General features: G+C 40.5%; 1 protein-coding gene across 16 annotated transcripts in view; it reads left to right on the top strand.

The window, feature by feature from the left end:
* EYA4 (EYA transcriptional coactivator and phosphatase 4) overlaps window positions 1-17,906 on the top strand; it is a 197,665-nt gene that overhangs the window by 161,921 nt on the left and 17,838 nt on the right. For all 16 annotated transcript variants that reach the window (XM_077352425.1, XM_077352495.1, XM_077352515.1 and 13 more), the window contains one exon: window positions 10,833-10,922. In XM_077352425.1, the coding sequence (XP_077208540.1) occupies window positions 10,833-10,922 (90 nt within the window). The remainder of the gene's footprint in view (window positions 1-10,832; window positions 10,923-17,906) is intronic.

The raw sequence follows: 17,906 nt of genomic DNA, 5'->3' as shown, positions 1-17,906 counted from the left end.
GCAAACACTATCTATGTGCGAACCACGCTTGGCAACATCTTGGGGGCTGCCGCCACTGAGGGCCTGCCGCCTACTCAAAAGTAAGCCAGCTGCTGGCCTCGGTGCTCACTGCCCCTCCACCATCATGCCTCTCCACAGCTGCCTTCGGGACTCAGGGGTGCCCGGGGGTCTGCAGCACCAGGCACCAGGCTGCCACAATCCCATGAAGGCCACTAGCGCCCACTGTATTTACCACTGCAGGGGGCTTAGTGGCTATTTTTTATATAACTTTAAACTCTTTCTCATTCTAAGTTTGTCTCTTGCTGACATAATAAATACTCTATTTCTCCTCATATTTCAAAATTGATGTTACTCAAATAAGTTGTTAATTTCAGCATTACTGCATAATTGGCAAGTTTATTTTCCCATTTTTCTCAGCTTGGACAAACTGAGAACTGGTTTCCATTTTGTTGTGTAGATTATTGTGGCTGCTTTTGCCATATATTTAAATATATCTTCTATAGATTTGTTTATAGATTGTTTTATGTATTTTTGTTTGTTCTTATGTAAACCTCCCTGAGCCCCCGGGGAGGGCGGTATATAAATATAATAAATAAATAAATAAATCAGTAATTTGGTAACTTTTCAGGCAGTATTCCTAATAGAATATTCTTAGTTTCCATAGGAATTTTTAATTTTAAAATATACTGCAGTTTTCCACATATTTACTTTCAATATCTTTCTTTCTTTCTTTTTTTGCTCTTTTACAAATCCACCACATGGTAAAAGATTCTGTCTATATCTTGACATTTCCAATGTTTTCCTTTATAGTTTTTATTATTTTCTCAAGATCCTTTGGAGTAATATTCTATCTGGAAAATGTTCTCTGGATGCTCGACTGTCTGTGAACTCAATTTATTTTCCCCTTAAATGTTCCCATTGGTGCATGGCTCTCTAAAATTCTGCATCCATCTATATTCTGGCATAAACTTTGTAATTGGGATATCTTTTAAATATTATCTTACTCTATTTTCTGAAACAGACCTCTTTTTACATTGTCCTGAGAAAGCATTGGTAAATTGATGTTGCATTACTTTTTCTGCATATGTGATTTGATCTCCTTTCTTTATATACGTTATAACCGTTTCCGGCCCACCGCCCACACCCCCGCAGAGCTCGCAGAGGACACGATGAGGTTTCATGAGAGCCAGTTTGGTGTAGTGGTTAGGAGTGCGGACTTCTAATCTGGCATGCCAGATTCGATTCTGCGCTCCCCCACATGCAACCAGCTGGGTGACCTTGGGCTCGCCACGGCACTGATAAAACTGTTCTGACCGGGCAATGATATCAGGACTCTCTCAGCCTCACCCACCCCACAGGGTGTCTGTTGTGGGGAGAGGAATGGGAAGGCGACTGTAAGCCGCTTTGAGCCTCCTTCGGGTAGGGAAAAGCGGCATATAAGAACCAACTCTTCTTCTTCTTCTTCTTCTTCTTCTTCTTCTTCTTCTTCTTCTTCTTCTTCTTCTTCTTCTTCTTCTTCTTCATGTATTGTTTATGTGTTTTATGTAAACCGCTCTGAGTCTCCGGGGAGGGCGGTATATAAATATAATAAATGAATGAATGATTTATTATTTCTCCTTCCTAAGTCATTACGCCAAATATTTACCAGGTTTCAAAAAATATTTACCAGCATGTTCAAAAAATGTCTAAAAAAATATTTTTTCTTTGTCTTCCATTTCTAACATCTAATTCATTTTTAATTGTCTGATTTTCTTGCTCCCATCTCTAATTTTTTTCCTACTAATATTACGGTTCGTTCTGTTGTTTCCTTTATCTTCTTGGCAGCAGCTGCTAATGATTCCTCTAATGAAAGCTTTACTTCTCAAATTGTAGCAGATGTCATTCCTTCTCTTATATATATATTTTTTACATTTTCCTGATCTTTTTTACACTTTATCAGAACATATTGTAATAAAAGAATATAATTTAGTCTCCATCTTCCTCTTGGTTTTCTGTTCTAATGCCAAACTGCCTCTATAGGGTTATGATCTGCAGATATTTTCAGTTATATCCAAATTCATTGTTAGATTATTTGATATCCAACACATGTCTGTTCTTGAATATGTTTGATGTCTATCAGAAAAGAATGTAGAATCTCTATCTTTTGGATGTTTGATCTTCCAGTTTATTCTTTAATCCAAATTTGAATTTAAATATCTGATAAGTGTCTTGAAAATAACCTTGTATCTTCAAATAATCTTGGAGCAATTCCTGAAATCTCTCTTTCAAGTCTAACCTCCCAAAATCTTCTAGTGTGCCTTTATAATGCAGATTATTAAATCTGTATTGGATTTCTAAGATTTTAATTCTTTAGTCTGCTTTCTCAATCTGCAGATCTTGTCTTTTTTAATAAATATTTTCTTTTTGCTTCATTTTAATATTTAAAACGTCTTGTGTTTAGTCCAGCTGATAATTCTTTACATGCTTGTTGAATGTTCTCTGGTGTTCTCAGTTTCTTGAATCTTCCTCTGAATACTCTGAAATTTCTTCTGAGTTCTTTCCTCAGGTTCTTGGGTACTTTTCTGGATACCCTAAAAGTTCTGTTCCCCCCCCCCTCAAATTGTTGCATTTGATTCACCAATATTCACAAAGTTTTTCTACCAATCCTTTAAACCTAATAGTGAGAGGGCTGTCCCCCACTAAGGGCCAGTCAGAGGCTGTTTCCTGCCACCTCCTTCTCTGTGCCCCTTCCGTGTACTTGGCATGTGGAGGAAGAGGCAGCAGAAGGTAATATGGGGGACTGGGGAAGGTCATCTGCTGTAATCCCAGGCCTCTGGAGAGTGGGGGAGGCTGTCCAGATACTCTCTGTTGCAGACATGCCTCACTCCAGGCCTCCTGCCTGCTGGAAGAGCAGGCAAGGCTATCAGGCACATTTTAGCATGCTTACATGAGTGGCCTGCCTCACTGGCTGGCCCACCATGTTGTTAGGATCAATCAAGTCATTTCTGACTCATGGCGACTTTATGAACAAAGGACCACTATCTAGTTCTGTCTTCATGGGACATGGAAGCATGGTGCTATCCTCACTACGGATGCTTCTTTGCATGAGTGGGAAGCCCAAGGGGTTTGGTTGGACAATGAAAGGCAGTGCCATAGAAATCATATAGACTTAAGAGCTGTAAATTATGCCGTTACCTGTTTTGCCAGTATGGTCAAAGACTGCTATATTCTCCTTCAGGTAGACAACATGGCCACCACATTTTATATCGACAAAACAGGGGTACAGAATCCAGACAAATGTGTCTGGAGACAATTGTACTCTGGGAGACATTGATAGGTTCTACTATTCAGGCCATGCATATCCCTGGGGATATGGTAATCACTCACAAGTGATGCTTTCCAAGAAATACCTGCAGGACATTTTTGTGGTATGAGGAACAACTTATTTGCTACTCAGAACAATGCCAGAACACAGAGTTATTGCTCCTGCTGTGGCAGAGAAGAAGGCTCACTTAGAGATGCCTTTTAAATTTGCTGATAGGGGATGCTGTTTTAATCATTCCTTCCACTCCCAGTGATGTTCAGAGTGTTGGAAAAGGCCAGGAAGGGGGGGGGCAGAGTTGATACTGATAGCCCCATTCTGGCCTCAACAGATTTCGTTTTCGACCCTTTTGCAGATGTTCCAGGGCAGGTGGAAGAACCTTCCTCTGGAGCCTGACATAGGCAGGAGTCTTTCACCACAACCCACGGAGACTCCAATTAATAGCATGGAGGTGTGGAACAAGGGTCTGATTTTCCCTTCTCTTTTGAGGAGAGGGAGTGTGTGGGAAAGCAAAGAGTGCTCAGATGGCCAGGTGCAGGACCACTGGGAGGTATTGTGAGCCTAGGCCCAGTTAGTGAGGATTCCTCAGAGATAAAGCCTTGCATGGAGCTCCCAGATATGGAGCTGCAGAAAAACCAGTATTAAGATTGCAAAGTTGTTGCAGAAGCTCCTCATTCCTCTGCCCCTCCTCCAGCTGCAGGTCCATGCCTTGTCAGACCACTTGGGTCACCTGAGCCAATTAAAAAATATCAGCTGGAAGACAGCTGCAGTCTAAAAGGCACAACACCATGATAGCAATACAGTTTCTGACTGCAGAAGACTGTCAGTCATCACAGAAGGGACTGAGAGGCTGCTGATAGCTGCTATTAACTTGAGACTGGGAGGCCTGGGTTGTAAAAATGCTCCTTCTGCTGATGCCCTTGAACTGCCTAAACGAACCCTTGTCTCCCTGTACTGAGTTAAGACATTAATTGCATTCTGTCTGTTCCCTGGCATTCTGCTTTTGAAATACTGATTCTCTCTGCCTTCCTGACAGCTCATCTGTGCTTCCTGAAATCAACACAGTAGGCAAGGGAAGCAGCTGGCCTCCCTTCCATGCCTGTGGAAGATAGGGGGTGGGAAGAGGCTGAGAATGGGGCAACTTAACTGCAGCGAGCCTTTCAGAGAGGCTGACACCTCTTCTACCCGGCAAGCAACAGGAAGAGGAAGTCAGATAAGCCCCACAATTGGCCCTTTTCAGGAGAATGCTTTCTCCTTATTGGTAACAAAAAACAGGGAACCCTATGACAAAATTCAGAAGGAATAAAGTGTAAACCACAAAGAACCTCAAATACACAAAACTATACACATTGAAAAAGTATACATAGTTTTATCAAAGGATCATATGAAAGTCAGCAGAGTACAATTTACAAAAAGTCTCCTCACAGTCAATTACAAAGTGTATATATAACTCATTTAAAAAATGTCTCACAGTCAATAACCAAATGTATACATAGCTCCGAACAGGGAGGGCTAATCACTTAGGGAGTGAGTTGTCTGTATGCATTTTAAACTTATTAGCCCCCATTGGGAAAGTGCTCCCTCCTATTGATGGCACCCCCCCAGGGATGGCCAGCTGGAAGACTGAGTTGTCTGTCCACACTCCCAGGGAGGGCCAATCAGGTAAGTAGTGAGTTGTCCGCATGTAATTTGGATTGATTGGCCCTCATTAAGAGAGTGCTTTCTCCCTATTGGCTGCACACAGGCAAATCAGGTAGTGAGTTTTCTGCATATAATTGATTGATTGGCCCTCATTGGGAGAGTGCTCTCTATTGGTGGCACATCCACAGGGAGAGCCAATTGGGTAAGGAGTGAGTTGTCTGCACACAACTTAAACTTTATTATGTTTAGTGAAAGTGATGATGATGTGCTGGCACCATGTGGTTCTCTAAAAAACTGTCATACTGACCAAAAGACTCTAGGAAGCTTAGGCACATACCATAATAATATTTGTCTTCTGCACAGGAATATTCATGGTGACATAATTAGACAAAAAATCCTTTTTTCTGCTCATGAACCATTTGTGCACAGGCCATAATGGAAAAAGTTGTAATACAGTGTTATAAATCTAAATCCTTATATTGACAGAAATGTCTTTTGTTTTACATACAGCATTACATTAATCATTATGAATTTTTTCAGTCTGGATATTCCTTGAAGCATCTTTTTTTCTTCATTTTCACAGCCCTTACAGCAGTAATAATTATTTCAGTAATAATGTCTTCCTATATTGATTGCTTAAGTTGAAGTGTAGCCAGTGAAAGTGCCTGGGATTACTCTGTCCTAGCTTTCTCCTCATAACTGATATCCCAGAGTTGTATTTGCCCTGTATTAGATAATGAGACTCTGAAGCCAACTTTTGTTACTCACTTTTCAATTTACCATGGGAACTTTTTCTGGGAGATATTGCTTCTTACAATGTTATCCACTATGTATTTTGGTATGATACAGAAAGAGGCAAAGGAGCTATAAAATAATGGCTAAAAGTAATTTATTAATGATTTCTTAAGGATTTTCCCACATAGTGCCATCTCTTTGTGTTCAACCATTTTGGCAATTGTGGATGTTTTTGACATGATTCCTTTAATCAGTGTGGCTCATCTGTACTTTAAATGTTAGTTCTCCTGAGATATTTTTACATTGTCTCCTAAGAGACATAGATGGCCCAATCTAGCACAGAAGTCCACAGACAGACAGTCTGGCTCCAGTTTATGCCCACTGCTAACATAACCAAAGGCATTTTGTATTTTGATATAGGAAAGTGTTACAGTTGATATAGTCTTCCTTGCAGTGCTGGCAATCTCTGGCTAAAGGCCATGTTCCCAAGAGCCCAGTGAGCTAACAGCATTTGGGGTTAAAAAAAAAATCAGCAATACATCAGGATGAGTGAGGGGAGACTTTTGGGGGCAGACGGTATGATTGCAGAAACATTTTTGTCTGCTTCAAATTTGACTTCCTTTGCAGTCATTTAACAACTGAATCAGTTTTTGTTTCTTTGCCTCTTGCTTATTTGCTATCAAGTTTTAGTCTTTGAGGGAAAGTTGCATTTTTTATGTTAACAAAGATATTGCTTCTATTTGTCAGTCAGAAATCAGGCAGTCACCTACTGTAAAAGAAGGAAATCCTTAAAAGATTCACTACATGGAACGGAATGAGACAGAAACATTCTAATCGCGAAATGAAAAAAAAATTTATTTCATACCAAATCAGTATTTAAATGATCACAACTGATAAAATGCTAATTGTTTGCATAAAACAATATATTATTATTATTATTATTATTATTATTATTATTATTATTATTATTATTATTATTATTATTATTATTAGATTTATTTCCTGCCTCTCCCGACAGGCTCAAGGCGGGTCACAACAACTAACCCCATTAAAATTCCCATTAAAACATCAATCTACAAACATGACGGCTAAAAATCCCATCCTTCCCCCAATTATCAAAGAGGTGAAGAGGAAAGGATAGGGGAGTAGCGTATATCAGGTGTTGAAACTGCTGCACATGTACCGTGGCAGCCAGCCGTGGCATAACTCAGGCATAGAATAGAATCATAGAGTTGGAAGGAACTTCCTGGGTCATCTAGTCCAATCCCCTGCAGAATGCAGGAAATTCACAACTATGTATCCACCCACTGTGACCCCAATTCCATATCCAGATGATGCACCCCCCCCCAAAAAAAAATCCCCAATCCCTGGTCAGTCTGTTCTGGAGGAAATTTACATCCTGACCCCAAAGTAGTGATCACCATTTCTCTGGACATGCAAGGAAGGTTCTTAAGAGCCAAGCTCCAACACAATTCCTTCTGCCCCCTGCCCTTACAGTCTGCCTAGACTATTCCCTATAGGGATAGGTTATATGGTGACTTGCAAGAAAATGTGGAGGGAGTTTGTATCTGTTGCCACTGCCGTAGTAGCATCCCCAGCAACTGTACCACAGCATTCCATTGTGGTGCTATGATCAAGCAATGGGGCATTGCCAGACAGGCAGCCAGACAAGCATTTAGGGGTTGACATATGCCTGTCACAGCACAGGAGTGGAGGGGGTGGGGCAGAGGAACTGCCAGCAGGATACACCCCTTAAAGCAGTGGTTCTCAGTCTGGGGGTCGGGAACCCTTTGGGGGTCAAATGACCCTTTCACAGGGGTTGCGGCAGGGCGAGCAGCTTGGCCGGGGGGTGGGCCACTGCCACTGTTGCCACTACTCCCGAAGGCACCCACCAATTTATAACCAATTTATAACCTATTTATATACAATCATGAACAATGGATCTTCACACCATTGGTCAGTTTCGGTTTAATTTCTATGAAAGAACACTTGCATAATTTTATGGTTGGGGGTCACCACAACATGAGGAACTGTATGAAAGGGTTAGGAAGGTTGAGAACCACTGCCTTAAAGGGACCAAATCCCCTCACAAATCCCAGGAATCTAACCATAGTGCAAGGGCCCCAAAGGGACACTCTTGGACATTAGGGCTTGGGTATGCTTCTGAGCATAGCCAAAGAAATAATTCCAGCATTAAGGATGGACATCTGCATCTGAGTGGCATGTTCCAGGCAGAAAGCTGCTCTGCAACCATGGTCCAGATGACATGGTAGTGAGAGTGGCAGAGCTGGTTTCAGCAGTCATTAGAGCTACATCCATGTGCTCTACCACTGACCTGCACAATAACACCTCATCAGTCTGGGTCCAATTAGAATCACAGTGGCCATCACCACTGCCAAATGGTGAAACAGCCATGCCACTCATACTCCCCCCTCAGAATGTTTCTGCACTGAGGACTAACTTAGCCATCATTTTGTCATGATTCTTGTGTTGTTGTTTTTTTGTTTGGGATCGCTCCCCAGACTATTTCCAATTTCCATATTTGGGCTTTCCACCCCTTGTCATTGAGGCTGCAGTTAGTGATTTGTTTCCTCATTGGGTTGGGTAGCCATAATGTTCTCATTCAGATTTTTATGGTGCCCGCCATTTTGAGTGGTTTGGCACACCCCTTCCCTTATTGCTGTCCTCCCTCCCTCCTTCCTCCCCCTCCAATCAGAAAGGTGTACCAGCATTCAGTTCTTCCATATGCCCTGTGTTCCCTCCCCACACACACACACACTTTCATGTTTCCTTGATCAGCTCCACCCTGCCCTTCAAGGTGTTTTTCTTTTTTTTAACCAAGGTTATCTTGTTACAATGCTGGGATGCTGTAACAAGAAAGTGGTTGTTTTTGCAGCAGCAGGGAGCTGAGCTTGTGCAATCTGGGGGTAGAAATAGGTACAGCAGCATATCTGGTGCAGGAGATGCCTTGCTATCAATATTCCTTCTAAGTCTTTTCCCTCCTAAGTGGAGTAGTTCACATCCTGAGCAGAATATAATTGATATAATCTTTAAGTCAACAGGAAGAGCTAGTGTGGTGTAGAAGCTAAGAGTGGTGGCCTTGGAGAATTGTGTTTGATTCCCCACTCCTCTTCCACAAGCAGCCAGCTGGGTGACCTTGGGCTAGTCACAGTTCTCTCAGAGCTCTCTCAGCCTCACCTACCTCATAGGTATCTGTTATGGGGGGTGAAGGGTAGGCAATTGTAAGCCACTTTGAGACTCCTTCGGGTAGTAGAAAGTGTGGTACAAAAAAACAGCTTGTTCTCTAAATGGTCAATGGGCAATGCAAGACCTTGCATGACTCCAGGGTGCTGCTGTACAGGGCTTCTTGTGTTAATGAGCAGCCAACCATGCATACAGCTTAAAGGAAACACTGTCTGCCACCCAGGTGTCCTTTTGGGGCTCTGCACCCTCTGGTGCCATTGGGGAGGGACTCTTGGCAGGTGCAGATTGATCGATGCCCCATTGGTATATTGTTGTTTGTTGGGGATCTCCACTAGTATCTCTAGGCAACAGTTCCCCTAGAGGAAGTGACAGAGAACAGGAGGCTGCTTGATGGGGAGTGGGCTGAGCCACTCCGATTGTAGGTTGAGCACAGCACAACAACTTCATCTGCAGCAGTCAAATAGAACTCTTTCGCTTCAGTGGCAGCCCCACTGGTAAGTTGGGATCTGCTGTATCCACATTCATGCTGGCTCTGGGTTCCACAGTGAGGTTGCACACTTCTCTGTTTGGCTTGTGACTCCCAGGATGCTATTCCAGTTGGCCATGGAGATCAGTGTTTCCAGAAATTAGGAAGGAAATAAGACTGCACTAATAGGTAGGAGGGGGGGAAGTTCAAGGTAGAGCAGTTTATTAGATATTTATACAAGGTGGGAGCCAGATAATTTTCTTTGTAAGAACCCCTGACAAAGTCTATGCCTTGGGATTGAAAAGGTCTAATATACTGTTTTGCCTTGCATATTCTTTTCCCCCCCCCCATCACCCAGATATTGTCATTGCACCAGGTGTGGTGTTCTAGCAGTAGACAGAGACTGTGGAAGATAGAAGGTCTCTTGCTGCCTGAAGGCAGCTGCCTTCCCCACTTGTGTTGGAGCAATGGCTTGCAGTGCATGTTTGTGTCCAGTGTTTTGAAGGTACAAACATTTTTGTAAGGCAAGTTGTTCTTCCTTGCGACTGGGTATTCATTGTTGGGGCAAAGTGCCTCATTATCAATGATCATTATCATCATATTTCCTACAAGTGTGCTGGAGTTGTCTAGATATAGGGCAGGGGATTTAGCATCATGCCATATGCTTCATAGCTGGATTTTATATGATCCCATAGATGTGCTGCATTTGAATGCAGAGTTAAATGGCATTATCTTTGTCTCACTTTTCAGCCTGTAAATAGCCTAGTGTGATGGCACATAGCAATTAAAATGCAAAACAAAAATTACAAGTGATGGCTTAGGCTTTGCACTACATATAGTTTGCACTAGAAACTAATAGACAACACACAAGAAAAATGAATGGAAAATGTAGAACACAGTGATGAGTTGTTAACAAGCATTTACTTTCAGATGGAGTAAAGCTGATCTTTTATGGGTGGCTGTGTGAGATGGAGCTGGCTATTATTCCTATGTGGCTCTCTACTGCTGTTGGAAACAAAAAGACAAGCCAAGCAGAAGTGTTCTTTAACTTGCACCATTTCTTATGCAGGCATTCTGTTATACTATTATAGAGGTTATTATGCTAATGATTCTGAGCAAACAGGATTCCGAAGGTGGTCATCTCCCCTGCTCCCTTCCCCTTTTCTTGGTAGGTGACTGTCATGTTAGTATAGTAGTGCAGTGTGGGAAGTGATGCATTCCACTAGTGCAAGGATACGTGGAAGAAATCCCATCCCATCTAGTACCCCTAGAAAACAAACAGATAGCGTTCGATATATTTCATCAATAAGCTAATCACTTTTTTTCCTTAAGCATTTTCTCCTAAAATAAATCATTTTAAATATCATGTATTTTTTCAACATAAGTAAAGCATAATGTTTACCTTTTGAATTACCTTTTGAATTACAGCTCATTTTAGTCTTATTGTACATGATTCATTAGCCATATTCTTACTTTCTTTTTAAGGATCCACCTGTGGCGGTGACTCTTGGACTACGGATGGAAGAAATGATTTTTAATCTTGCTGATACACATTTATTTTTTAATGACTTGGAGGTATGTATTTTTCAGTTTTTCAATTATTATTTCCACTATAATCTTATAGAAGGAGGCTAATTAGATATATTCTTTTGCTAAGATATTTGCATTAAATTAACAGTGAATATTATTTAATTATAATCACTTTTCATAATAATAAGGAGTAAAAGGGTAACCCAGACAGAAGGGCTGGTTTAAAAATCTCCAACTATGAAAATGGTGTGGGGTGGTTAAGAAAAATAAGTAGACTTAGGACTGCATTTTAGCAGTAAAGGGGAAAGATTCAAGCACACACTCTTCATGAGAGACATGGCTACTTGCTTCCCTTCAGTTTAGGAGGGAGGGAAACTGCGGTGGCTGGCATATCCTGAGCCCCATTTCCTGCACACACAATCTAGGATCCTTTAAGATGAATCATAGAATCATAGAGTTGGAAGGCACTATGCAGGACACTCACATCCCAATCGCTCATCTACTGTAATCTGCCACCCCTTTGCCTTCACAGAATCAGCCTCTCTGTCAGATGGCTATCCAGCCTCTGTTTTAAAATTTCCAAAGATTTAGAACCCACCACCTCCCGAGGAAGCCTGTTTCACTGAGAAACCGCTCTGTCAGGAACTTCTTCCGGATATTTAGATGGAATTTCTTTTGAATTAATTTCATCCCATTGGTTCTGGTCTGTCCCTCTAGGGCAAGAGAGAACAATTCTGCTCCATCCTCCATATGGCACCCTTTTAAATACTTGAAGATGGTTATCAGATCCCCTCTCAGTAGTCTCCTCTCTAGGCTAAACAGACCAAGCTCCCCCAGCCTATCTTCATATGTCTTGGTCTCCAAACCCCTCACCATCTTTGTTGCCCTCCTCCAGTTTGTCAACATCCCTCTTCAATTGGGGTGCCCAAAACTGAACATAGTATTCCAAATGAGGCCGAACCAGAGTAGAGTAAAGTGGTACCATCACCTCCCTTGATCTGGGCATGATACTCCGTTTGATACAGCCCCAAATCCCATTTGCCTTTTTAGCCACAGAATCATAGTGCTGCCTCATGTTCAATGTATGGTCTACTAAGACTCCTAGATCCTTTTTGCACATGCTACTGCCAAGACAAGTCTCCCCCATCTTATATTGGTGTATTTGGTTTTTCCTACCTAAATGCAGAACTTTACATTTGTCCCTATTGAACTTCATTTTATTCAGTTTAGCCCACTTCTCGAGCCTATCTTCTGTAGCTGAAGATAATCTGGAATGGGGGAAATTAAATTGGGATTGAGGGATGAATGCCTACTCTTATGCCTTCTCTTCCCCTTACTCTTATCCCTCCTCACCCCCACACTATTCCAGAAAATACATTTGATCCTAATTCATCTAGAATAGTGCAATTTTATAGTGCAATAGAGAGAAGAATCAAGGTGGTCAGCCTAAAGGATGAGAAATAATTATAATTCATCTCTAAGACTCAGAAGACAGAGAATATAGGATGTTAATATTATAAATAATTTTTAAGCTCCCTTTTTGAAAAAAAAAGTGGGAAAAAAGTGAAATCCTTAGTATTTTAATAAAGGAATTTTTAATGATGATATGGTTAAATTCTTTCAGGTCTTCAAAAAGCTTTTGGACAACCAAATGTGCTAATTTAGAGCTATGGCTTAATGGTTTAATGGTTTAACAGGAATCATCCAGGATTTTGTTTTTTAATAAGACATGGAAATAGTATCTTCCAAAGATCCCTTAGATTCCAATTTAACTGTCCTGTATACCAGTGCATTCAGAACAACTATAATGAAATGTATGAACTGACTGTTAAGAAAGAAATGACAAGGAAGTAGGCATTTGCCATTGCTAGCCCCTGAAATTTTCCATGAATTAGTATATCTGTAACTAGATCCCAGCATTTGAATGAAAATTCTTTGGACTTCTACCAAAACATAGGTTCCCATGTCATGGAAGAATGTTCAGAGCTCTCATTGCCCTGGATTATGGAACCCATGCAATTCATTTTCTCCCATATTTCCATTCTCCACTCTTAAATTTTATCTTGCTTATGACATTCATTTAGACATTCACTGGGTGCTACACTTGGTAGCAGCCAAAAAAGCAGTTTCTAGAAAATGAGATTAATGTGTAGGTAGTATATATTTTGAACATGTCTAAGTGTTTGATGAAAGCTATAGATAGGAAGTATATACAAACTCATAGAAGGCTGAATTTGAGAAAAAATAATACAGATTTAAACAATTATATGGATAGCTCCATTTTTAAATGTATAATTTACAAAGGTATTAAGAGTAAAGAATAAGCACCACCTTTTACTATAATATAATGCAGTTTTATGAGTTGTAGGATTTAAAAAAAACAGCTAGTTAGATTTAGAAGTTGGATTGAGAAGTATATTTTACTTCTTTCTTATAAATTGTGGGAACAAGTCACCCCACAATGCATTTTTAACTATCAAGGAAAACATTTCTGTACACTTGGCAGATAATCTATACCAATTTTACAGCTAATTCCAGCAGATAATGGTGAATGGGAGTTGTTGTTCACCCTCAGACGGAAACTTCTAAGATCTGCTACATAATAGGATTTTTGTTTTTACTGCTGTGAGTCATTGTTTTTATTGGATAATGAAATTACTGCCAATTCCAAAAGGATAGTTTTTGTGGGTCATCTGTAGGTTTTGCACTCTTTATTTAAAACGTCAAGTTCTGACACATTTCTACAAAGAACTAGTACACTGAGATTATTTAAATTAATGTTACTGCAGTAAAAATTCAGTTATTGTACATGAATTTGTGAACACTAAGTAATGGAAAATATATTTTATCTTTCTTAGTTTTGAACTTGCACAACCAGTGGTCCACTGTGACTTGAGTGTAGCCAGTTCTGTAGCTGTTTTGAAAGGTATTTTACCTTAAATGCAGACCTTTTTCCTCGCCCCAGTTTCTATTCCACCTCCTATTATGATCAAACAACCATATCCTGATGTTATGCTTCCAAATTACTAGTTTCCATTGGGAATGGGAGATAATTAATTTAAGCTGACATCTTATATGTGCTTGAATTACATATAGTATTCACTTAAGTGGGATTGTGCAGGTCCAAGTATGTTTAGGATTTTAGCCTAAAAAGTGAACAGCTATTTTGGAATTTGATGCAAATATAGGCATTATTTTTCTTGCAGATTTTCTAGCATTTGGGGGAAATATTACCATTTGTGTTGACATTAATTCCATAAAACTGTAAATTTATATCTGTGGTCTTTTTTTTTTAGTGCTCATTGGCAAGTGGCAATGTTCTTAAACTAAAGTAGTATCATAAAAAAAAACAGAAATAAGGAAATCACTTTTTCCCTTCATTAACAGTGCTAGAAAATGTATACAGAGGCAAAATGAAAACAGGAGTAGGAAAGAAATTCCACTAATTAATGACAGCCATTTTCAAAATATAATAATAATAATAAAGAAAGTAAATGAGAAAATGAAGTTTTTATTCACTGGAATCCTCGTATGTAATGGACATTTATCATTTAAATGTTGATTGTAAATGTGCTGCTTATTGGATTTACAAAAGGCTAAATATTGTGTAACTTTCGCTTATAGTACCTTATTTTAAAATGTTCCATATGTCTCCAAGTCTGCCTACCAACCATCTCATCCTGAACTGCTTCACTGCTTTGAATGGGAGAGTTTATTTTGGAAAAATCAAGAGGGGACAAGACGATAAAAAGTGTATCTCTGAATTTTTCATAAGAGAAAGCTGCTTTCAGTGCCATTTTTCCTAAGCTTGAATTTCTTTCTTACATTACACCAACATTCAAGCATCATTTTCAGTCTTCTTATCGTTCCTAATCACTGTAGCTCTGTATTTCCCCCTGCTGTACAAATAAAAGTTAGAGAGTGACATAAACCAGGAAAGTGTCAGATTTGACTCCAAAGTATCCCATTCCCCTCCCGTCCACACAACTATTTTGGTCTGTTAAAAAAAAGGAAATCTAGTTATGAATTTCTAGCTTTCTAAACTATTTAGTCCTGTAGGTCCTAACTCAGAGGAGAGAGCCAGGGGGAGGGGCTTTGCTGAAGCCGCAACAATGGTAACGCACAGAACTTTTTTGAAACTGTTTCAGATTGTTTGCAAGAGTGTAGTGCTTTCCAGAGGGTGAATCCACTTTTTGGGATTTCTCTGAAAGCGCTACAACGAAGAGCTTTTAGCGGGACTGTTTCAGGAGTGTGGCAGATTGTGTATGATGTCGTGCATAATTATTAGCGATTACAATTTGCCACACTCCTGCTACATTAAACTTGTGCGGAATGGCCTAATCATCTCTCCACACACCAAACATTTATTCCAGATTTTTGACAAACATTCTGTTAAAACTAAAGAACCAAGAACCTACCAGACATACTTACATATGCTCAGGATATTTTTAATGAAGGGCTCCATTGCAGAGTATTTTAATAGTGAGCAATGTCACCAACCTGACTTCCTATGAGGAGAACTGATAGCACTTTGTTGATCCACACTAGTAGTCTAGCACTGCAATTCTATTTCAGGTCAAAAAACAGATATGAAGAATGGCTGTAAAAATGCAGAATTACTACTCAGACAACTGTATTGGGTTGCCCACTACATCATTTATACCAGTGGTCCCCAACTTTTCTATCACTGGGGACCGGTCAACGCTTGACAATTTTACCAAGGCCCGGGCGGGGATAGTCTTTTGCCAAGGGATGTCGCCGCCGCCTGAGCCCCTGCCCCACTTGCTTTCCTGCTGGTGCCCCTGACTTCCCACTGCCCACTGGGGGGCGCTGCCAGCAGCAGCTGTGCAGTGCCATGCTGAGGGGGAGCCCCAGCCATGGCAGCTACTGGAATGCACCAAAGGTGAGCCGGTGGCAGAGTGGCAGGGCAGCCCCCAAGGCAGCAGCCGGGGAGGAGGATGAGGAGGAGCCGCGGCCCAGTACCAAATGGTCTACGGACCAGGACCAGTCCCCGGACCGGAGGTTGGGGACCACTAAACTCTTTTTTTTTTTTTGCATGAGTAAGCAAATAAGGGAAATTCTAAAAAAAACTAGGCAGTTGCTGTACATATGGAAATGTAATCTGAAGGATGATATAGTTGAGAAGAAAAGATAAGGAGTAGAGAAGCAAAGGAGTAGAGAAGAAAAAGTCACCCAGAGATGCTAGGTCTGGATTGATTTGATGCAGGAAAAGGAGGAAACAGTGTGGCTAAAGGAGACAAGCTTCATGAAATAGGGGGGGGGGGGAAGATTAATTAAAATATGCTAGGACAAGGAGAATTCATAGCAATATACATATACATCTGATGGTTATCTCATATTTATTTATTTATATTACATTTATATTTATGGGCTACCTCTATTGCACTAGGCAGCTGAGGGCAGTCATTGAGAAATTCCAATAAAACCTTAAATACAATTTAAATACTTTAAAAAAACAGTAGAAGCATTGGATTGCAGTGTTACTAAATATCGATAAAAGGTAGGAGTACCCAGTTCTGGTAGGGGAGGCCCTTATGATATTTTGGTTCTTTGGGCATACTGGCCTCAACTATACGCCTGGTGGAAGAGCTCTGTCTTGCAGGCCCTGCAGAACTTTGTAATTTGGAGTAATTGTCCAAATAGGCAAACAGGTGAAGTAAAGTAAGTTCTTTGCATATTAAAGGTCCCAGATTCAGTCTTATACCTTTCCAGTTAGCAGGTATGGGCATGGGAGAAAGACTAGTTATTGTCACTCTTTGTCATTGTGAACAGTAGCGAGCTAGTGATCAGGTTCCACATAAGGCAGTTTTAACTTTTTGTTCCAAGACCAGACAGATATTAAATACAAAGTATGGGGTGGTTATGAGTTGTCTGTCCACACAGCTTCCTCCTATCTCTACACCTGTATTTCCATGCCTATTTGGTGGGTATTTCATTAGTTCATTAGAAATTCAGGAGTTGAGCCTGTTCAAACATGTAACAAATCTCAATGACTCTTTAAAAAAATATTACTGAGGTTAGAGTGTAGGGTCATAGAAACAGAAGGGAATGGAATGCTTAGCTTTTCCCTGCCTACAAATTCTTCCAAGACACTTCCTATCTCCTACCCCTTACCTCATGGATCCCAAGAATATAAACATTTGGAACTTCTGACTGGAAGGACAGATCTGAATGAGAAGAAGGGCAAGGACAAGGTCACACATATACACACATACACAACACCTAATTGGGACCCAGTGGACAGCACATATATGACCAATCCTCTCCTGGCTGGCCAAAGATGGGAGATTGGATCAAGTTCAAGGTTTTAGTTACCACCTTTAAAGCCCTAGGACCACCTCTTCCATTATGTCTCCCCAAGAGCATTAAGGTCTAGTAACCAAAATCTTCCTACAGAAATAAAACTGACCTCAACCAGGGCCAGGGCCTTTTCACTTCTGACCTTGGCCTGATAAAACACCATTAAGTTGTTCTGCAGGGCTTGTAAACCAACTATCCACCAGGCCTATAGTTGAGTCCTAAAGATAACATCAAATATTGCTGGCCTTTCTGCCCAAACCCACCTAAACACGGGCACTGAAGATCATATCCTCTTTCCATTCCTTTGAATGTGAGACAGATCATGCAGACAGGTGTTAATTATTTTCTAAATAATACATTGGATCTTATGTTGAATAATTTTAATTTTATTATGTATTATTGCATTTTTGACTTGTGTAAGCTGCCTGAGCCTTAGGAGAAGGGAGACCTATAAATACAAAAATAACATACTTTATTGTGAATAGCAATAGTCTCCCCATTCTATATGCAGTTCAAGCAGTTGTTTTAACCCCTGAAATGGTTGGCGGGTAGTTTGCTTGGAATGAACTACCGTTTTTGCCGGCATATAAAATGACTGGGCATATAAGACGACCCCCCAACATTTCCACTCAAAATACAGAGTTTGTTACATTACATTACAATACTATGGGCCACTATGGGCAGCTATGTCTATCCCAACTGAAGTGC

Source organism: Paroedura picta, chromosome 1 (assembly GCF_049243985.1).
Source record: "Paroedura picta isolate Pp20150507F chromosome 1, Ppicta_v3.0, whole genome shotgun sequence".
NCBI classification, from domain to species: domain Eukaryota; kingdom Metazoa; phylum Chordata; class Lepidosauria; order Squamata; family Gekkonidae; genus Paroedura; species Paroedura picta.
Note: the sequence above shows the minus strand (reverse complement) of the source record. Positions and strands in the feature narration are given on the sequence as shown.